Source organism: Cydia fagiglandana, chromosome 9 (assembly GCF_963556715.1).
Source record: "Cydia fagiglandana chromosome 9, ilCydFagi1.1, whole genome shotgun sequence".
In the NCBI taxonomy this organism is placed as follows: Eukaryota; Metazoa; Arthropoda; class Insecta; order Lepidoptera; family Tortricidae; genus Cydia; species Cydia fagiglandana.
In genome coordinates, this window is record NC_085940.1 from 1,197,209 (window position 1) to 1,221,154 (window position 23,946).

Sequence of the window (23,946 nt, forward strand, 5' to 3'; positions counted from 1 at the left end):
ATCTAATATCATTCTTTTACAATTACTAATACAAACAATTTATTAGTAAATAAATTAATATTTTGGCATGGATCAAATCTTTCCTTAAACTACCTAATCCCACGGTAAGCTCAATAAGGTTTGTTTATTTTATTTGTTACTGAGTACTTGATGACCCTATACTATAAAAAATCCATGCATTTCATTCTTTAATAAAAATAGTTATTTTCCCCATAGTTTAATGTTATAAATATGGTCATAGTAATACCACTAGATTAGGTTTAATACCTAATGAAATATCATACTAGCAATCATGCTGATCTTATACATGTAACCATTTCTTTTTTCATTTTAAGAAAGATTCATAATATATAAAACTAATCCTTTTTTAATAAATCCTTTTTTTTAAATAAAAAAACCATATTGGAAAAAGGTAGTTCTTCCTGCAAGACACTGAAATCAGTTAGAACATTACACAATATTTTTTGAAAATATAAATTCTTAGGACAATTTATTTAAACATAAGGTATGAAAATAATAACATGAACAATTCATTCAGATCCCGAATTCTTGGACACTGGGGAGTTCATGATGAAACGGAGCCTCCTGTCGAAGAGCAAGCGTGCAATCATTGTCCGCAGCCCGGCCGGCACCACGGAGTACCGCTGCGTGGAGTGCCCCATGGGCTTCAACGACAAGGCTGGTATGGAGCAGCATTTGGCTGTCCATAATCAGGAGTACAGGTTTCTTTGCGGAATCTGTGGAACTGCGTAAGTTGCTTACAATAGGGTATTTTCCTACTAGTCAAATAATTTACCTTTTTAGAACTGTCAAAACGATTTGCTAATATAGAATTTATTACATTGTGACGTCACGGTGAACTCACCTACTTTTTATATTTCTATCTGGTTTATTAAATAGAACTTGTGTTTAAAAATAACTCCTATCTGGGTTTTTCTAATAATTATCTGGTGCGTTATTACTCACATAGTCAATACTTCTCTACTCACTGGCGTTTTCCCATCATGCTGGCGTAAGGCGTTTGTCATCCCACTCCCCAAAATTAATAATCCAAGCTCACTTAGCCACTTTCGTCCCATATCTATTCTCCCGTTTCTGTCCAAAATACTAGAGGCCGCGGCCCACAAACAGATCTCACACTTTGTTCATAGCAACAGTCTCCTTTCACCACTGCAGTCTGGTTTCCGGTCTGGACACAGCACCACCACCGCTCTACTTAAAGTTACAGAGGACATAAGACTCGGTATGGAATCTTCCAAAGTTACGGTGTTAGTGCTGATAGATTTCTCCAACGCCTTTAATGCGGTAGACCATGACCTACTTTTGGCTACTCTTACTCATTTGCGGGTTTCTTCAGATGCCACAAAGTGGTTCTTTTCATATCTTTCCGATAGAGCCCAGGCAGTCCGTGCCAGCCGCTCCTTATCTGATTGGTCTGAACTGAGTACTGGAGTACCTCAAGGCGGTATTCTCTCTCCTTTTCTCTTTTCAATTTTTATTAATCTTATTACCGCCAAGATTCGATGCTCTTACCATTTGTACGCAGACGATCTTCAGCTGTACTCGCAAGTTGACGTGGAAGATATAAACACGGCTATCTCATCAATAAATGCTGACTTGGATTACATCGCCGAGTGGTCTGCTAGCTTTGGCATTTGTGTAAATCCAGCTAAATGCCAAGCCATAATTTTAGGTAGCCAGTGGCAAATGTCTAGGTTGAGTACAGTACCTGTTGCTCCGATCCTTTTTGAGGATGCTGTAATTCCGGTGAGCAGTCGGGTTAAGAATCTCGGATTAGTTTTAGATTCCAACCTTTCCTGGTCTAGTCAACTCTCGGAGACAAGTCGGAAGGTCACAGGTACACTTAGAACACTATATAAATTTAAAAACTTTCTGCCTGTAAGCACGAAAAAAATGTTAGTGCAGTCCTTAGTGTTACCAATAATTGATTACGGGGATGTGTGTACTACTAATGCCACTCAGGAATCACTCAATAAACTAGACCGTCTACTCAATAACTGTATTAGATTTATATTTGGACTTCGTAAATACGATCATGTCTCCTTTTACCGCCGGCAGCTCAACTGGCTCTCCATCCGTCGTCGTAGGTCCTTCCGGATCCTTTGTATCCTATTTTCGATCCTGTTTGAGCCTTCTGCTCCTGGATATCTCAAAAGTAAATTCGTCTTCGATACTCCTCGTCCAGGATGTGAGCTGCGTACCTCCCGCGTTCTCAAACTGACCATACCTTCTCACCGTACTGGTTTTATGACTAATTCTTTCGCCGTCCAGGCTAGTCGTCTCTGGAATTCACTCCCTCTAAATATTAGACAAGCTCCAAGTAAGTTTTCTTTTAAGCGGTTGTTGCGTAAGCATTTGCTAAAACAAGAGTTCGAATAATATCCATCATTATTATATTTATAGTATGTATTGTATAAATATGTAGTAGTTCATATATATTTTATTTATTTATGTAGTTTATATGTATAGTTTGCTTTTTTTTTTATTCACTGAATAAGTATATTTCTCTCTCTGCACCAATTGTAGATGTCTGTTTGGCCCTATGGTTGACTGGTAGAGAATGCCATTTGGCATTAAGTCCGCCATTTGTACATTTTTGTATATACTTTGTGCAATAAAGTTTAAATAAATAAATAAATAAATATTTCATGCATGGTGTAAAATAATTTATTTTAAATACAGTGTAATACCCTATTATTGTTTACATGTAGGTATATTGTATTTTATTTTGTTTCCAAGTTGTAGAAATAGCAGACATATATGTGCTACTTCAATGAACAGTTTTAAAAACAGACTTGACAAACACTTTGTATAAAGACACATTTGGCTGATTTGACATACTTAAATAGAACGAAATCTTGTTTTTATTTCCTGTCATATAATTTATTCGTAATTTGGTAAGGCACTGTTCATCTCATTCAACTAAAGTGTTAAGGCTAAGTTCAAGTTTGAATGATTGTATCATATTCAGTGTTAAAATGTCCTCCATCAAAATTTACCCATGAAAATGTTTCATCCTTGGAAACATATTTAAACCTGCCACAGACTAAACTGAAACCCTGTTTATGTTTATTGTAGGCTATAAGCATTTCTGACTTGACACATTCTTTTAGACTAAAACGCAAGGAGCACTTAGACCGCCATACCCTGGAACACAAAGAAGTGCGGCCTCACATCTGCCCGGACTGCGGCAAGGGCTTCAAGAGGAAGGAGCACCTTAACATACACCGCACCATACATAGCGGGGAGAAGAACCACATATGCCCACTCTGCGACAAATGTAAGTTAACCATTGACATATAATGTCTAAGGACCTTACAGGCACTAAAAATGGTATGTACCTACTAGTTCAGTGGGGTTACTCACAAATTCCAGCCAATCGTGCAGTCTAACGCATCTAGTTGCGAGTGTGATGCGAACTCATCAACCAATCGTCTTCTTCTTCTCCGGCATTTTGCCACGGCTCAAGGGAGCCTGGGGTCCGCTTGACAACTAATCCCATGAATTGACGTAGCCACTAGTTTTCACGAAAGCGACTGCCATCTGAGCTTCCAATCCAGAGGGCAAACTAGGTCTTATTGGAATTAATCCGGTTTCAGATTTTTGCGTAATGGTACGGAACCCTTCGTGCGCGAGTCCGACTCGCACTTGGCCGGGTTTTTTATGATATAGGAGGCGAACGATTAGACGCATCGTCTTATTACACTAGTTAGCTCTTTATTATGATATCTGAGGGCATACCGCGACCCACGTTCGACTTGTTGCCTCTCTGTCGCACTTGTAAATTCGTACGTAAGTGTGACAGGGAGGCAACACGTGAACGTGGTTCGCGGTAGGCCCTCTGAGCTGCTATAATGGCAGTTCTATTGGCCAATTGTCTTGCTTCTTGCACTAAAATGACATGAACAGCCGGCGTATTATGGATGGCTTTATCCATCTTTATCCACGTGATAAAATAACTGTCACTTTTTAACACCGTGGGATAGAAAGTGACGGACACCGTTTTATCACGCTGTCACGTAGACAAAAACGACTACCTAAACATTCGCGGCCAAATAAAAGCAGGGAATATTATACTACATTAGGTTTAATGTTAAGCAGAAGGCTGGTTGAAAAATGTGATTCGATATAAATCCAAATCGGTGCTTATATAGGTGCGTACAGCGCCACACTACTGATTAGTTATGAACTATTACATATACCAACATACCCAAACTAAGCTATTGAGTAATTATACTAGTACATAAGAGTTTCGGTAGATGTCACCTTATTTACATATTATGGAACTGTGGTGCCGTCCACTGGTGATTCATGTCTAATATCTAAGAAGTTTGAGAGCCCTAACCTAGATGGCGTAGGCAAGTAGGTATTGGCTAATACCTACTTATCTATTCCCTGTTAAGATAGGTCTTAACACCATCGTATCCGTACTGTGGTATAAAAGCAAGGTTTAAAAAATGTGCGACATCGGAAAGGGTGACACAAATGAGACACCGACAGATGGGGGGTTGAATTGACAATTATAGGGTGAATTTGTGTCATACAAGTATTTTGTAAATGGCCCCTAAGGACTTTAGATCATCTTGATTTAGGGTTGACACACATACTTAGAGGGTAGAACTTAGCTAATGCCCATCTTGTTTAAGAATAAGGAATAAAAAAAATGTTTATTGCCATAAAAACGAAAACTTACAATATAAGTACATTATTGCTTACAACAAACAATTATTAATACTAACATTTTTTACAAGTACAAAACAGCCTTTCTTTTTAGTACATAGGCAATGGGCACCAGTCTCAGGTTTTGCTAGATTGGTGGTATTATCCAGCCCTGATTTTCAGCCTGAGTTTGTGTGAGTGAAGGTCGGAATTCGGATAGACGTTCCTTATTTGATTTTTTTTTTAATAACACAATGTTTGCAAATTCATTAATTATCATTATTTACTTAGGTAGCAACTTTAGTAATACTTTTATCATGAATTTGAATAATAGTACCATGTTATTTCTTCATACTAAAATCTTTTTCTTTTTCAGCATTCTACAGAAAAGACCACCTCCAAAAGCACCTTCAAACACACAACAAAATGTTCATTGAACAGAACATTTACCCCGTGAGTGACCAGGAGCTGCTCGGCATCAAACAGGAGGTCACTGATGAGGAACAAGACGCCGTTATGACAGAGCCGACAGAGGTTAGTAAACAAATTAAACGTTCTAGAGAAAGTACAACCGGTAAATCCATGATAAAATGTCCTTTGAACAGAACATTTACCCCGTGAGTGACCAGGAGCTACTCGGCATGAAACAGGAGGTCACTGATGAGGAACAGGCAGACGACGTTATGACAGAGCCGACAGAGGTTAGTAAACAAATTAAACGTTCTACAGAAAGTACAACCGGTAAATCCATGATAAAATGTCCTTTGAACAGAACATTTACCCCGTGAGTGACCAGGAGCTACTCGGCATGAAACAGGAGGTCACTGATGAGGAACAGGCAGACGACGTTATGACATGACAGAGCCGACAGAGGTTAGTAAACAAATTAAACGTTCTACAGAAAGTACAACCGGTAAATCCATGACAAAATGTCATTTGAACAGAACATTTACCCCGTGAGTGACCAGGAGCTACTCGGCATGAAACAGGAGGTCACAGATGAGGAACAAGCAGACGACGTTATGACCGAGCCGGCAGAGGTTAGTAAACAAATTAAACGTTCTAGAGAAAGTACAACCGGTAAATCCATGATAAAATGTCCTTTGAACAGAACATTTACCCCGTGAGTGATCAGGAGCTACTCGGCAGGAAACAGGAGGTCACTGATGAGGAACAGGCAGACGACGTTATGACAGAGCCGACAGAGGTTAGTAAACAAAATAAACGTTCTGGAGAAAGTACAACCGGTAAATCCATGACAAAATGTCCTTTGAATAGAACATTTACCCCGTGAGTGACCAGGAGCTACTCGGCATGAAACAGGAGGTCACAGATGAGGAACAAGCAGACGACGTTATGACCGAGCCGGCAGAGGTTAGTAAACAAATTAAACGTTCTAGAGAAAGTACAACCGGTAAATCCATGATAAAATGTCCTTTGAACAGAACATTTACCCCGTGAGTGACCAGGAGCTACTCGGTATTAAACAGGAGGTCATTGATGAGGAACAGGCAGACGACGTTATGACAGAGCCGACAGAAGTTAGTAAACAAATTAAACATTCTACAGAAAGTACAGCCGGTAAATCCATGACAAAATGTCCTTTGAACAGACCATTTACCCCGTGAGTGACCAGGAGCTACTTGGCATTAAACAAGAGGTCACTCATGAGGAACAAGACGCCGTTATGACAGAGGTTAGTAAACATTTATACAAATTAAACGTTCTACATTAAGTACAACCGGTAAATACATGACAAAATGTCCTTTGAACAGAAAATTTAGTAAATTTACCCCGTGAGTGACCAGGAGCTACTCGGCATTAAACAGGAGGTCACAGATGAAGAACAAGACGCCGTTATGACAGAGGTCAGTAAACATTTAAACAAATTAATGAAATTAAAACGTTTTACAGAAAATACAACCTGTTAATTCATGACAAAACATCCATTTACCCTGTGAGTGACCATTGGTGCGCATGACCACCACCTGTTTCGGTAATCGGTATGTCTCTTCTTCCTGTATTATTTGTATTGTTTTCTGTAATGAGGTGTGCAATAAAGAGTATTTGTATTGTATTGTATTGTAATCACTACACCTTATAAAACAAAGTCCCCCGCCGCGTCTGTCTTTTCGTGTGTATGTATGTTCGCGATAAACTCAAAAACTACTGAACGGATTTTCACGCGGTTTTCACCTATCAATAGAGTGATTCTTGAGGAAGGTTTAGGTTTATAATTTGTTAAGGTGCGTAGCCCGTGCGAAGCCGGGGCAGGTCGCTAGTCTTACATATGTTTATATGGGAAAGCTTCGTTTTGTTGACCCTTGAGTTTACCTAACGGAACCCTAAAAACGCGCAACTTTAACTATTGATACGGTATTCGAACTGGCCTGTCGATACCGATTTTTTACCAACTTCTTGTAGCTAGCCCCCAATATCTTTTTTCGTCCGCCCCTCCCTATAGATAGGGGGAGAGCTCCCCTCGTACCGACACACGGTTTACTGACAATTTTTAAACCTTATACAAAAGACTTACGGTCTTAAGATGGTCACAATATTGCTTTTATGGTTCCTCTCCACGATAGGCCAACGCCGGCCACTCCAAGGAACGCATTTATGCGTTAGAGGGAGCAAGTGATATTGCTATCTCATTCTACCGCATGGCTGCGTCCCTTGGAGTGGCCGGCACTGGCCCATCGTGTAGAGGAGCCATTAGTACAACTACAAGCTTACCATTTAATCCATTTATATCGAAAAGGTCGTATCTTCATGTAAGTTTTATCGTCACATACGACGTTTTTTCTTAAGAATACTATATACTAAAGTGGACCTATTGGGGTTTTTGTGACACAATATTTTTGACGTTATCTACGTTTGTATGTAAAAGCGGGCCCGCTCACACGCCGCCCGCAAACGCGCCTGTGTGACGGAGCCTTTAAGAGCGGTGTCAGACTAGCTTTTTATACGCGCCTATAAGCTCTTTGGAAGTGCGTGAAGGCGCGTATAGACCAAATGTAGCGAAATAGCGAAACGGCCGTACACACGCAAAAATAAAATGCAGAAAGGGGGGAAATATTTTTTTTATTAATGTTATTTAGCAATTACCTTTATTTGCAATTTCTATTTCTAATGAGTTTTGAAATTAATTTAATGAAAAACTCGATTGAGACCAATTCTCGGAACCTTACATTTTGTACGCTGACGTCACGCATAAATATATAAAAAACGGGCCCAAAGTCCCCTACCGCGGTGATGTCAGCCCCCATTTAAGACAATGTCGTAAGTCCGTATGGGACTTGGTGGAAATACGACCTTTTGTGTTGGTGCGCTAGTTAATACTCTAAGGAGGGGTGGCGCTGTGAGCTCGTTGATGTGTGTTATACCATATTTGTGTGTTGTAAGGTAGGTACAGTCAGCCAAGAAAGTGGTAGACCACTCTCTTGACTGACCGTACTAAAGATCTACATTGTATTATGTAAACGTAACGTGTGGAATTAAGTAGGTAGATCTTTTTTAGGGTTCCGTACCTCAAAAGGAAAAAACTGAACCCTTATAGGATCACTCGTGCGTCTGTCTGTCTGTCCGACCATTCCCCCACTTTATCTCCGAAACTACTGGGTCAATAATTTTGCAAAAAATTCACAAAATAGGTATTTACCTATAGAACACAAGAAAACCTATTAGAAATGTGCAGTCAAGCGTGAGTCGGACTAATTACTTAGTTTTTGATCCGACTCCTACGGGTTTTTTAAAAACATTTCATTCACGTTCCACAAAAAATAGTTTATTAAAATTTGGGTAATGTACGGAACGCGAGTCGACTCGCACTTGACCGGTATTTTGATTTGAAATAGAGCAAAAACAAGAGAAAAACCTGATGGCAATATATAATGTCGTAAACAACGTAAACACTGAGTTGAAAAAATACTATCTGCATATGTTTTTAAAATCATCATCACATCAGCCGAAAGATATCCACTGCTGGACAATAGGCCTACCCCAGGGATGCCTACAACGAGCGATTGCGCGCAGCCCTTATCCTTTGCTCTCTGCCATCTTAACCAATCGTTGGATCGTTGAATCGTTGGTTGGTTGGTTGTGGGCATTTGCTTGCTGCATATTCCGGTTCGATTATGTTTTCAAATTATTAGTTAATTATTATTCTGGATCTCAAATTGAAACTTAAAATATTGTCTTAGATTTCCGACGCGGGCCTGGGCCAGCCAGCGGACCCGGAGCGGCCCCACATCTGCCCCATCTGCCACAAGGGGTTCAAGCGGAGAGACCACCTCAAGCTGCATAGCGTCAGCCACCTGGCGAGGGACAAGCTCTGCCCACACTGCGGGAAAGGTAAGCTTAAGTCACCAGTGTATCTTCATAGGTCCCCGACGCGGGCCTGGGTCAGCCAGCGGACCCGGAGCGGCCCCACGTCTGTCCCGTGTGGCACAAGGGGTTCAAGCGGAAAGACCACCTCAAGCTGCACAGCGTCAGCCACCTGGCGAGGCTGACACTGGCAGGGTCGCCATGTGAGGTTGGGCGTTAAAGGAAAACAACTAGCTTCGAGTATAGACGTATAATGACTTAAATAACACGTACATGCACTTATATATGTTAAGACTATGCTTGTGTGTGGGTGAGGCATAGCACATACACTACAAAGTTATACTTATTTCTTACACTTACTTATTTACACTGTAGCACTGAATATGTAATCATTGTTTCATTAATGTCCGATCGGAACCGGTTTTTTTGCCAAATCCGCAACCGGAGGTTCGGTTTTGCTCTAGTTTCAATCGAAACCGATACTTCGCCTTAAGCATATTTTTTTAACAAAATCAAAACTGCGGTATCGAAAATACAGATTCGCCGACGCCGAAACTTCGGTCTACTATATTTTATACAGAATGGTCACGCTCTCGGCAGAGCGACTTCAGATTGCCGGAATTTCGCTTAGCAACAACGAACGAAAAGTTAAAAACCGAGCAAGTGCGAGTCGGACTCGCGCACGAAGGGTTCCGTACCATAATGCAAAAAAAAAGCAAATAAAACGGTCACCCATCCAAGTACTGACCACTCCCGACGTTGCTTAACTTTGGTCAAAAATCACGTTTGTTGTATGGGAGCCCCATTTAAATCTTTATTTTATTCTGTTTTTAGTATTTGTTGTTATAGCGGCAACAGAAATACATCATCTGTGAAAATTTCAACTGTCTAGCTATCACGGTTCGTGAGATACAGCCTGGTGACAGACGGACGGACGGACGGACAGCGAAGTCTTAGTAATAGGGTCCCGTTTTACCCTTTGGGTACGGAACCCTAAAAATGCTGGTGTATACCTAGTGGCATTTGTGGGTGCTTGTCAAGTTCCGTAGTTATTTATCTGCCTATGTTTGAAATCTGTACCTACACTTAACTTACCTCTAGATTTGGCATTTCGTACCTTAGTTTTACTGTAATGCTGTTACTTATTTGATTAATAAAATAATATAAATAAATAAATCTTTAAGCACGCTAACGACAGCATGTCCGAAACACGAGTTACCCGCTGTCGGTATGTCGCTGAATCCTCTAACTAAACGCCCTAGGAAACTATTTCTCCAGCGTATATAGGGTGTTACTGACCATCGGGCTTTAAATCCAGGGCTCGATTCTACTCGCTAAACTGAGCTACTTTTATTATGGCACCAACCCCGAAATCCCGAAATATTTTTTTACTTTTTCATACTTTTATGGAAAAGCCGATATTTTTTTCCCCGATTTTAGGGTTGGTCCCATAGTAAAAGTAGCTCAGTTTAGCGAGTAAAATCAAAGCCTGGAATTAATGCCCCATGGTCAGACACATACTGTATTTACCACTAAGTACTACTGACTTAGACATCACCACGAATACCTAAAGAATGGAAGAAGCGTTCCTTGTTTGTGACATGATAATGGTCTATAACTAAATTTCCTAGTCCATGAAACCCCCAAATTTCTATGCGCCACTTACCCACTACTAACCCAGGGTTACCGGTTAAACCGTTAATCCAGTGTCAAATTGTACTGGTAGCCATGGTAACTCTAGGTTTAACCGGTTAACACCGGGTAAGTGGGATGGTGCAAGTGGCGCTTAGTAATTTAAAAAGCAATTTTTTTGCATAGAATAATATTTTCCCGCCTTTCCGAGTCTATGACTCTTCATCAGGACGGTTCTAATAAGCTCAGACTTTTAAATTTTTCTTCACCGAAAGGCAACTGCTTGATGTTGAATAATATTTCTTTCGAACAACTTATATATTCATATATTTCAATCCAAAAAACTCATTGGTTCGTGCTAAATTTGTATAAAATGCGGAACATCAAAATATATGAAGCGTGCGTATCCATTATATGGACGTCCGTGGTTCAACTTGGACATACTATTACAGGAGCCCCCAAAAGGGTTCTCCTTCCTAACAAGGGGATAAACGCGACCCTCCTTGTACTGAAGGGGGGATCTAAGCTTGCCTACATACCTATATTATAATAGGGAATATTCGTGGAAGATACATCATTATTATTTCCGTAAGTAACACTTTAACTAGCCAATAATGTAAGACAAGTGGAAATATGCAAATAATTTTGTAACATTTTGGTAATGACATTAAAAGCCCTCAAGTAAATAAATAAGTCGTTTTTATTGGACAAGGAATCCGGAAATAAAATCAGTTGAAATCTTCCAAAAAGCTCATGCTCGCATAGCTCTATTTATACGGAAGACACATAAAGTTGCAATTATATAGAGAGGAAACGGGGTAGGGGCCAAATGACCGAACGAGATACACTTGTAGATCTTTCAGTAGTAGCAGAGAAAGCGGTATTATTGCTTGTCCTTGTCACAGTCTCACTTTTTAGGGTTCCGTATCCAAAGGGTAAAACGGGACCCTATTACTAAGACTTCGCTGTCTGTCCGTCCGTCCGTCCGTCTGTCACCAGGCTGTATCTCACGAACCGTGATAGCTAGACAGTTGAAATTTTCACAGATAATGTATTTCTGTTGCCGCTATAACAACAAATACTAAAAACAGAATAAAATAAAGATTTAAGTGGGGCTCCCATACAGCAAACGTGAATTTTTGACCAAAGTTAAGCAACGTCGGGCGTGGTCAGTACTTGGATGGGTGACCGTTTTCTTTTTGCATTTTTTTCCGTTTTTTTTTTTGCTTTATGGTACCCTTCGTGCGCGAGTCCGACTTGCACTTGCCCGGTTTTTTTGTTTGTTCCCCACCATAAATTTAGTATGGTTTATGGTGGGCTACAAATAACCCGACCGAATTACGTAGATTGTTTTTGGTATATTGTCAGGAATGTTAAAACGTGTTTTTAATATTGTCGCCTTGTGTATGTTTTGTCCCTCAAGGAGGCACGCGTATACCACTTCTATAGGATGCTACCTTCTATGGGAAGAGAAGTTAAACCTTTCTGAAAATAAGAATATTGTATTGTATTTTTTTTGTTGTGTTACATGTATTTTAAAAGACCATTCACAATAATTTAATCTGAATACAAAAAAAAGTAAAAAGTACTTAACTTACCTAAGTCAACTTTGGTTAACTTTTAACCTTAACTTAACTGGATCTACAACAATAAACAATACATTTAATCGGTCTCCAGAGTGTACACTTGGATGTTGTCTATATCGATGCCGATATCGATGCTAGACTTGACTTTGTTCTAAACTTTCGTTTCGGATGTGTCAACGCGCACGGTCCCAAAGGGTAAACGTACGAGCGAGTGCGGCGGTCCCTCCCCTCCCCCATTTTCAAGCTATTGTGGTATAATTACAAACGAGGTACATGAGAACACTGTTAGCGGTTAGTAACTCGTGTGGCGTAAACGGCTATTACCTTGATTCTGGTTTTAGACACCCCTTGCGTTAAAACAAGTGCGAGTCGGACTCGCGCACGAAGGGTTCCGTACCATAATGCAAAAAAAATATAAAAAAAAGCAAAAAAAAAACGGTCACCCATCCAAGTACTGACTACTCCCGACGTTGCTTAACTTTGGTCAAAAATCACGTTTGTTGTATGGGAGCCCCATTTAAATCATTATTTTATTCTGTTTTTAGTATTTGTTGTTATAGCGGCAACAGAAATACATCATCTGTGAAAATTTCAACTGTCTAGATATCACGGTTCGTGAGATACAGCCTGGTGACAGACAGACGGACGGACGGACGGACGGACGGACAGCGAAGTCTTAGTAATAGGGTCCCGTTTTACCCTTTAGGTACGGAACCCTAAAAATATTAAGTAGTAGGCGTTAGCGAAGGTCTCCGTTTCAGCTTGGGCAAATATTTTTTATTAAAGCTTTATCGCACAATAGGAAAAGTTCAAATGACGAAGTTAATGCCTTTTGATATCAAGTAGAAACTAACAATCACAATTTCTAAAGCGCTCAATTTTTAGGGTTCCGTACCCAAAGGGTAAAACGGGACCCTATTACTAAGACTCCGCTGTCCGTCCGTCCGTCTGTCATCAGTCGTGATATACAGCACGAATCGTGATAGCTAGACAGTTGAAATTTTCACAGATGATGTATTTCTGTTGCCGCTATAACAACAAATACTAAAAAGTACGGAACCCTCGGTGGGCGAGTCCGACTCCGGTTTTTTAGTTAAGTAGTCGCCGTCCAGAAAGAAATCAAGCCAAAACAAATGCAATTTTGGTATATCAAAATAAAGATTCAAAATACAATTCAATGAAAGGCCTTTATATAGGCGTAATACGTAGTTTGAAATGCTTGGTAGAGGTGGCAAGATATTGGCAAAATATTTATTTAGTTATGATCCCTTCACACGACAAGAAGAAGAAATACTTGTAGAATACCCAAATTACGCGTCGTATAACGAGACCCTATCCTACGGTCAAATAATAATCCCCAACTCAAAATCAATATTCAATATCCAAGACCCGGTTAGGCGACCTTTCAGTCCCCCTTATTCTAGGGGAGTTCCCCCATGGGCCCGGCATACATTCCCGTTTCTTAAACCCCAACTGTAAAACCAGTGTAATTAGAACCTTAGTTTCGTTCTGACTACGTAAAAACGAAAACGCCCATGCTGGTCTGACCAGTGTAATGTCAAAGTAGGGGTAACATGTACTTGTACACCACACTAATACAGACGTTAAAGTCGTTGGTATACGGGGCAGTTTTGGCGTGTACTTTTAAGGTAGGAGGGACGACGCTTGGGAATCTAATTTATAAGGAGGGGTGATTTGGTAGGGGAGTTTTTTGAAGCTGAGCCGGTTTTTTGGGGGACTTTCGTTTGTTTAAGTCTTTGCAGACTGACAATAGTATTTTTCTTTACTAGATTGTAAACTGGCTGTAACGATTTTTAGGGTTCCGAACCCAAAGGGTAAAACGGGACCCTATTACTAAGACTTCGTTGTCCGTCCGTCCGTCCGTCCGTCCGTCCGTCCGTCTGTCACCAGGCTGTATCTCACGAACCGTGATAGCTAGACAGTTGAAATTTTCACAGATGATGTATTTCTGTTGCCGCTATAACAACAAATACTAAAAACAGAATAAAATAAAGATTTAAATGGGGCTCCCATACAACAAACGTGATTTTTGACCAAAGTTAAGCAACGTCGGGAGTGGTCAGTACTTGGATGGGTGACCGTTTTTTTTTTGCTTTTTTTTGTTTTTGTTTTTTTGCATTATGGTACGGAACCCTTCGTGCGCGAGTCCGACTCGCACTTGCCCGGTTTTTTATTCACATGTTTGTGTTATTTTTAATGTAGTTTTCGGAGCTCAATCGAACGTTGAGAAGTTCTAATTTAGCTTTCAAGATTAATAGTCTAATTTTGTACATGGATCCGACACATGGTATAAAAAAAATCGAAGACAATGCCATCGTTTGGTACCGAGCGTTAGGTTCGGACTTAAAATTAACCATATTAATATTCTTAATTGTTTCGGCGGCTTCGTCCCAAAAAGGAAACTGTTCTGTACAAGTTATATGCATTGAAAATTTAACAAAAAATAATAATAATCAGTAAGTATGTAAACTGTTTGAATACGAAAAGTAGCTTTTGTTTTGGAAAAACTTTACTTTAATACTGTTAGTAAAATATTGTTCTGTGCGTTACTTAGTTATTAATGATTTCGATTTTAAATGAAGATAGTTTGTTTACCAGGGAAAGACATAAGATACACGTAGTTTTTCTCTCGGAAATCATCATTCTACGCAGACGAAGCCCCGGGCAGACGCTATAGTTGACTAGAGTTAGACCAAGAAAAGTCTGCACTGATTTTGATAGCCCAGGCAGTGCAACTGTTACTTTAAACGTCAAACTTCTATGAAATTATGACGTATAAATAACACTTGCACTGCGTGGGCTATCAAAATCGCTGCAGACTTCGTCTAACTCTACAACTTACCCGATTTTGAAACTCTCATGCTGGTATGTCACCAATACAGTCTGCATAACATGTCCCGGTCGATAGAAGCTTCAATTTGCTGACCTAACATCAACTCTATTAATTAACCATCGATGTACCTTATGCCTATTGTAATAAGGTTTAAGAGCTATCAGTCTACAATGGGCGATGATACATAACAATGTACCTAACGCGAACGTAGACACTAAGGTACGGTCGAGTTCACAACAGTACGATACAAGTGCGTAAAGTAGGAAATTCGCAACGAGTGGCGATAAATTAAAACACGACCGAAGGGTGTGTTTTAAATCGACAAGAGTTGGGAATTACCTTTTCGCACGTATATTGTACAACGACAGTACATGAGGCCGTTTAAATTTTTGACATACTTACGCACGTATTGTGCTAGTTAACGCACTAGAGCGGTAAATTAGCACCGATTCATAATTGGGAGAGCAATCGTGTAACCAATACAAAAAAACATTGAAAAACTGTTCCTTTTTTGAGTCGATCAAAATGTTAATGAGTAACATTATGTTCCAGCGTTTCGAACAGACGACCAGGTGAATAACCACATGATAACACACGTTAAACTGGACTCCCCGGCCAGCGAGGAGCCCTGCCTGATGGAAGACGAAGATGTACAGGTAATTCTAGTCATTTAGATATGACCAAAGATGTATATATAACTCCGTATAACATAAATAAAGTCTAACCCCCTTATTCATAAACGTAAGCCGATAATAATCGATTGTCCCTTTCCATCATACCAATACGTCGGAAAGGAGAAACAATTATTATCGGCTTGTCAACTTTAGTAAACGTTTATGAATAAGGGGGTTAGAAAAAAACGTGCCTCCGAAAATCAAGAATTTATGCTCGAAAAGATGGCCCATACCTTTGGCCTATACTCGTGTAGATGGCGACACCGTTTGATATTTAACAATTTTAACACATATCAATGAAAGAATAAGGACCAAAGTCAAATGGTGTTCTAAAAGTTTTAATCCTGTGTCGAAAGATGGCAGTCAATTTACTGTGACTTACAAAATGTACTTTGACAATACGCCTCTATACTAAATTATCTTTGATATCACTTCACTAGTTTACGGGTGTGGCCTGTAACATGAGCAAAACATTAAACAGTAGGCTGTACTCCTCATACTGACCAACATTTGTTCAGCGACTTTTAAAAATAATTTGTGGTTTGATTTTTAATACACTTTAAAGTTTGTTCTAAGACGCAATGTATTGCGAATTTTGTTATGTTTAAGGCGTGACAAGCAACGTCAATCACAATGATATGGCGTGGCGATGGCGTCCATTGAAGATAATATTTTATTTTGTATGAAAAATAAGGAGTCTAAATACTTCATAATTTTTAAAAGTTGTTGAACAAAAGTGTCACGGTTTGAGGAGTACAATTTATGTTTTAATTCTTTTCTCATGTTACAGGCCACACCCTATATACACGGCTCTTTTTTGTAGTGGATCATTGAGGGATGAGGGATAATCCAAAACTATACACTATAGGGCAACTTAGTTAGAAAACTGCATCTCTTTTTTACGTAATAACGATTTTTATATGGCCGAAATTTTACTTAGATGCTAGCAATCTCTATATAAATAAAAAAGCATTTTAATTTGAAAGTATACTTTCCAGTATACGTCACAGTATTTTGATTTGGAATTTGTATGTTATGCAATTTGTGACTAAACTTGAAATGTATCACAGCAAGAAGAAGACTCCCTCCTGATTCCCCGCGTGTCGATGCAAGAGGGCGAGCGCACGTACTACTCGGCGACGGAGGAGCGGCCGTACTCGTGCGCGCTGTGCGGCCGCCGCTTCAAGCGCAAGCAGCACCTCAAGGTGCACGCCAACGTGCACGCCAGGAACCAGCCGCCCACCATCTGGTGCTCCATATGCAGCGAAGGTTTACAAACTTATCAACACTCATAACCATCTTCCTCGCGTTATCCCGGCATTGCCACGGCTCATGGGAGCCTGAGGTCCGCTTGGCAACTAATCCCAAGAATTGGCGTAGGCACAAGTTTTTACGAAAGCGACTGCCATCTGACCTTCCAACCCAAAGGGTAAACTAGGATCCTAGGAGTCCCAATAAGGTATATTGGGATTAGTCCGCTTTCCTCATGATGTTTTCCTTCACCGAAAAGCGACTGGTAAGTATCAAGTACATAAGTTCCGAAAAACTCATTGGTACGAGACGGGGTTTGAACCCGCGACCTCCGGATTGTAAGTCGCACGCTCTTACCGCTAGGCCACCAGTGTTTTCAAACTTATTAACACTGCTAGCAAAATTCCACCAGAATCGGTTGAGGATAACAGTCGGTATGTCATTTTTGGCTAAGCTGAAACGGAGATGGTGCGCTCGTGATTCACGCTCGCTCAGCCGGTAATACGATAATACAAATACAAAATACAAATCATAAAAAATTTAGAATCCGTCCTCTCAGATTCAGATTTTTTTATTTATAAACTTAAAGTAAAATTTACACGTCAAAATCTTAAAACTAAAATTTTACATAATTTATGACTATTTACAACATCTTTACCAGAACCTTTACAGTAGATTTACAATAAAGCATAGCTTTATTTTGCATAGACTCTACATTATGACTCTACTCTACACAATATGTCAAGTTTTCTGTGGGGATTACAGGAAAAGTGACTAAATAAAATGACATTATGTAAAAATGTACCATACCATGGAGCACCATCTGGTGCTTTCTGATTAACTGACAGTTCGTAAACCTTATTACAAAGAGCATAAGGTCCAACGAGTGTTGCTGTTTGTGAGGTGCTAACAATAAACGATTTGCAGGTTTCTTCAACAACAGCCAATTCGAGAGCCACGAGTGTATGGGCGCCGACCCCGACGAGACGCCGACCAACCAGGAGAACAGCTACCCCACGCACGACAATGTTGAGGTAATAATACTTATTTGTTTTCTTCTTCTTCTTTATTAGGGGCTATATAAGGCTCCAAAGCCTTTGTATCACTGCGACCATTCCTGATCTATTGTGATCGCCACCTACTACAACTCTCGATCCAACCCTGCAACTTCAAACAGCTGCAGGATCCTTTTGGTCTCGAGAGACTTTACCTCCTCCGGGCGCAATATGTGTCCGCCCAAGATTAGGTCACGAGTACGCATTAGGCAAGGGCACTCTGTGAGGATGTGCAAGGGCGTCTCCTCTGCCTCCATGCAGATTTATTTTACAAGGGGGCGAAGTTGTTGTTTAACTGCTCGTGATAATATTTCAAAGCACGAGGGTTAAACAAAATTTGCCCCCGAGTGAAACAATTTTTTTCACCACACCAACCCGAAGCAAATATTAAATGTAAAATATCAAACAAAATCAAATTTAAATAAATGTTATTGAGTATTTACACGGAAGAAAGAATGAGCGCGCCGCGCTCTGACGGGAAACGGCATGTGCCTGGATTAGTATGAGAACCTATGTCGCCAAAACGCTGTCACAAAAATTGGCCATATTTTCTTATTTCGATAGGGATTATGAGTCCTTGCCCATCACAGTAATTTGAACTTTACAGTCAAGAAAATTATGTCGAAATTGCACTACGATTTTTATTTTTTGTAAAAATACACAAATCATTGACAAATTGTCATTTACGCTCTATCCCTTTTACACTTGCATGGCTTTTCCAAGAGTGAATGCGATAGGATAAAATATTCGACTATGAGGTTGACACATGCGATAGGGATGTGCATGATTCGGTGTGATATCGATAAACGCTTATTAATGATCAATGTACACGTAAACTATTCAGTTTTTTTATACATATGTATTACTATATTTTCGACGATTAGGTACCTAGTACTTACATTTTAATAATAAAATCTCGTATTGAAAGTAATCACCCCACAACAATATTGCTTTGTAATGGCGCGAAATAATAACCTTTTTTTTTTTTAATTATGAATGGGCTTACTCATGGCCACAGACTAGCCGAGGCGTAGACCTGCTAGCCAATTAGTGCTAACCCGTTGTGTACTTAACTACTTATAGTTTTTTTTAATTAAATCAAACTTCTTATCCTCCCACCGCGATGCGTGTGTGCGTGCGTGAAAAATACGCAAGTTGCGTATTTTTTACCTGCAATTAATATTCTCACTAGATGCGTGCGTAAAAATACGCAAGTAAGTGTAAGTGTAGTTAATAAGTGTTCACAATACTTATTAACTAGCACGTTATTATGTTAAGGCATAACAAAGCAATAATCTTGTGTCATCCATCAATATGAATCTCCGATATAAGCTCGTATGCAAAATTATTAAAAAACGCTAATTAAAAACAATGCACTTAGACGGTTATCACAATAATATAATGCGGATAGAAATGCCGCTCTGATGTATAAGCAAGATAGCAATATGCACGTTTTTACCGGAGCATGGTGCGTACTCGCACCCAATGTGAAGAACGCTTTAAGATTTGTGCAAGAGTGTGAAGCGGGCTTTAGACTGGCCAGCAAATACACGGCAGTAAAATTATGTGACAGCTTAAAACTGACAATTGACAAATATGTATGGATACAATACTATAAGAAAAACTTTAAATCAAATAATCCATTGAATAGGAATAAATAAGTAAGAACATATTTTGTAACATAATATAAATGTGCATAAGCGACGACTTTTTCGATATAATCATCCAGAGGCAAAACAAAAATAAATTATTAAGAACATTATTGTATGAACATAAACAAACCGAACTGTGTATTTATACGAATATCGACAGATAACTTTTTTGATATGGTCCTCGCACTTGGCCGAATAGCGCACCCGTACATGACTTTTACGCTAAGTAGATATCAACCTTATCTCATTTACATAAATTTGATTTTTGTACTAAACAATCCAAAAATCCTTGCGGAAACCGAAAATGCAAAAAATATTGAAATATTACTTGAAATAATACTTACCGATGATATGAAATGCCTCCATATCTAATATTTTTTATTCGGCTATTATTTTTACACTCCAAAATGGAGCAGCACGGCATATTCGTAATTATTTCTATTTTTTACTGGAATCGTTTTCACATCTGACATGTCAAAAGCGCCATACTGAACTGTCATATGACTGACAATAGTATGTGCTGAAAGTGAATGCAGCTAACCTTAATCTTGCCACACGCTATAGACGTACGTTTCACTTCTATTACTTCTTTGTTTTGTGAGTATTTATCATCCAAAATCATCATTTAAAGTCAATCTAGCAAGCAAGCATAAGAAAACAAAACAAAAGTTGCATTTGATTACTTGTCCTCACATGTGAATAAAATGCAACTTTGCTATCAGTTTTTGAAGTGCAAAGTAAGCCTTTCCGAGCTGGTGTGCAAACCTCGGAATGTGTGCTACTTTGATTCAGCAGATTTCTACAATATTGTCAAGATAGTCTGACTAACTTGTCGAGGGTCTCATACTGCGTCTTGGACGTGTCACTATGCAGAATTTTATCTCATTAATAGTTTTTAGAGCTTGGATAATATTTGACATTTTTTTATGAATGGTATCTGTCGATCAGGTTTGTTTTGAGGATCAAATGTCTGTATGGGACCCATAGTCTTAAAGCAATACAAAAGACACAAATGATGGTCAAAGTCTGGCGCCCGCACTTTACTGACGAAACGCTTCTAACAAAATAGCAATACACCGTGACCTTAGAGGCGGTTTCGATGTTTGGAAAACAAGGAAATTGCGATTTTGTCGGTGAAATATTGCGTTAATGTATATTTTTTAAATAAAATGTAAGGAATCTAATGGTACCATTATTTTTTACTATTTAGAAAAAGTTTTTTTTTTTAAACATTGTGGTTTTGTATTTTTTATTATTCCCATATATTATTTAAGCTTCCAATTTATTGTGATAAATTTTCTATCTGTTAAACTAGAATTACAGCCTGGCAAAAAAGAGTAGAAATTAAAAAGTGGCAACACTGTAGTGTCGTCCCTTTCAAATCAATTCATATAAGAGAACGGGACGACACTACAGTGTTGCCACTTTTTAATTTCTACTCTTTTTTTGCCAGGCTGTAGTTATACAATTCAACATGTGTCAACAACCGTATACATACCGCCAGATAATGAACGTGCCTATAGTGACGGAGGAGCCGGAGCCGAGCGGGCTGCCGGTGCCGCGGCGCGTGTTCGTGTGCAAGTTCTGCGCGAAGCCCTTCAAGCGCAAGGACCACTACCGCATCCACTTGCACGTGCACACCGGCGTCAAGTCATTCTTCTGCGAGGACTGCGGGAAAGGTGACATACTAGAGTACATATGACTCTACACTCTCAAGGAGTCACTTCTCGTCACTACTTTAAGGAAATCTACAGTTACATAATATGTATATTATACAAATGACTCCTGTCTTCTTTGACAAAATGTTCTGAATCAATTTGTTCTTGTTCTTTAGAAAGACAACAAGCGGTCACGAGAAATCCACGCGTATTCGGGAAACGATATAATCACAAGATCTAGAGACGATATAGAGATCAACTAGATTTACATTAGATATCGACTAGATGTGATTTGGATATCTAAGTCATAACTTGTCGAAATCGTTCAAGAGGACCTCCAGAATCGCGCAAACGTCAAATTTGACATATCTATCTCACAAATATCTTTAAATTATCCATATCGTAACTTGTTGAGCTCTAGTAGAAATCTAATTCATTTTCAGAATCGAGCCGATCAGATCGATTGAGTTTTTAGAAACATAATTATTACTTTTTTTGCATTTTGCATAAGCTTAGCTATTGGCACTCTATATTTAGTTATACAGGATGGCTAAAAAATAACTGCATTCCCGTTGCCGAAAACGCGAAAAAAAAGTACCCTCCCATAGAAAATGGACTAGCCAAAATGTATGAAACAGCCAAATTATTTTTTCGCGAATTCGGGGTCCCGTAGTAAAAGTTGCTCAGTATAATCCCAAAACCTCCCTGGCAACGGGAATGCAGTTATTTTTTAGCCACCGTGTATAAGTTAACTGTTACTTATGCACACACATTGTCGGCAGGCTTCTACCGCAAGGACCACCTCCAGAAGCACTCGCAGGTGCACACGCGGACGAGGCCGCCGCCGCCGCGCAGGCCCCGCAAGGAGATGCCGGAGCTCTACCCCATACACATGTTCAAGACGCCCGACACCAGGGCCAGCGTCAAGCCGGAGATCACTATCACTGTGAGTTTATATGTTCAAATGTCATGTTTCCGTGATTCACTCGTCCATGGCCCCGACGGAAGACCAGCGTTGGCCCATCAAGGCTAACACCATACTGAGTCGGGACCATTTCGTGGCTATTTACTTGTTCTGTTATGTAATGATATGTGTTGTAATACTTGTAATGTTAAGTGTAATTTTTTTTTTCTCTTTTGTCTGTTACCTATTTTTTATACCACGAATAAACTATTTCTATTCTATTCTATTCTATATCGAGTGCTTCCTTGCTACCGAATGATAAGATAAGATTATTGGTAGCATACTCGTACATGTCAAATATAATGTTGTACAAAAAGATGACATGGTGATGAGATGGCGCATCTCTTATGTTTTCTGGGAGGCGGCTGTATATCACAGGGCCTGTGAGGTGCACAGATTGTTCTGACTCTGAATGGAGGGAAAAATGACATGTTTATTCTTTCGATAAAGGGGAAAGTAAAGTTTGTACTACTGCCAGAATTAGAAATAGTAATACAGGGACAAACTAGGCCAGGACGTTCTACGCAGGCGAAGTTGGTTAGGTTAGGCTTAAAGATATTTATTCTCATAAAAGACATACAAGTCACTTACACGAGAACAGAGTTACAAAGTAAAAGTAATCTTATCTACGGTAGCATACAAAAGTCGCTCGAGAGTCGAAGTTGCGAGCAGAGAACCAAGTTAATAATACATTATTAACCCAATCTTCAGCCCATGTGCAATAAAACAACGTTTTCCACTTTCAGGCGCCATCGAACACAAAACTACGAGTGCCGCTGCAAATCAAGGTGCCGTACCAAGTAGTGACGTCACTCGACAACGGCGAGCAGCGCGTCACCACCGTCGACCCGCGCGACCTGCTCTCCTGATACGAGCTCATGTACGGTTAGCCGAGAATGAATAATAATATAACATAGTAAATGGTCAAGCTACACCCCGCTCTGAATGAAATTACCTCACCCCGCGGCGGCAAATTGACGAAGGGTCGGTTGTACGAAACCGTCTCACCGCTAAACCGTTCGCTAAATTTTATTGTACGGGAAATTTCAGAGATCTCTGCTGCGTGACGTTGATCAGTCTGTTAACTTTGGCTGGTGCAACTCTCCCTAAGACTGACCGAATTTTAGTTCGATTAGCAACGCGATGATGGAACGTGCGGCTACCATATTTGACGACCGGTCTGGCCTAGTGGGTAGTGACCCTGCCTGCGAAGCCGATGGTCCTGGGTTCGAATCCCAGTAAGGGCATTTATTTGTATGATGATACAGATATTTGTTCCTGAGTCATGGGTGTTTTCTATGTATTTAAGTATGTATTTGTATATTATATATATCGTTGTCTGAGTACCCACAACACAAGCCTTCTTGAGCTTACTGTGGGACTTAGTCAATCTGTGTAAGAATGTCCTAAAATATTTATTTATTAAAAAAAATATTTATTTATTTATAAAAATATTTATTATATTTATATAATAATTAACACATAGATATTTTGTTTGACTAAAACAATTGAACTAAAATTGACGAAATAGTAGTGTGAAAATTATCGTAAACAATGGCTGTATTTGTTATGTATGGTTACTTATATGTAGGTAGATGCATAATCATGCTATGGCCA

General features: G+C 39.6%; 1 protein-coding gene across 1 annotated transcript; it reads left to right on the forward strand.

Moving 5' to 3' along the window:
- Window positions 1–270: 270 nt before the first annotated feature.
- On the forward strand, window positions 271–23,491 carry LOC134667711 (zinc finger protein 853-like). The gene is made up of 19 exons (XM_063525134.1): window positions 271–286; window positions 539–749; window positions 3,135–3,301; window positions 5,057–5,214; window positions 5,286–5,381; window positions 5,453–5,518; window positions 5,625–5,720; window positions 5,792–5,887; window positions 5,959–6,054; window positions 6,126–6,221; window positions 6,293–6,376; window positions 6,471–6,548; window positions 8,880–9,030; window positions 15,628–15,731; window positions 16,820–17,018; window positions 17,928–18,034; window positions 21,212–21,386; window positions 22,148–22,311; window positions 23,076–23,491. The coding sequence occupies exons 1-19, from the start codon at window positions 271–273 to the stop codon at window positions 23,196–23,198; spliced, it is 2,283 nt and encodes a 760-aa protein (XP_063381204.1). The 3' UTR covers window positions 23,199–23,491.
- The last annotated feature ends 455 nt before the right edge of the window (window positions 23,492–23,946 follow it).

Coding starts and splice junctions, on each gene's coding strand:
- LOC134667711 (XM_063525134.1), top strand. Junction 6,549..8,879: donor AAGACGCCGTTATGACAGAG/GTCAGTAAACAT, acceptor ATATTGTCTTAG/ATTTCCGACGCGGGCCTGGG. Junction 17,019..17,927: donor GTGCTCCATATGCAGCGAAG/GTTTACAAACTT, acceptor AACGATTTGCAG/GTTTCTTCAACAACAGCCAA.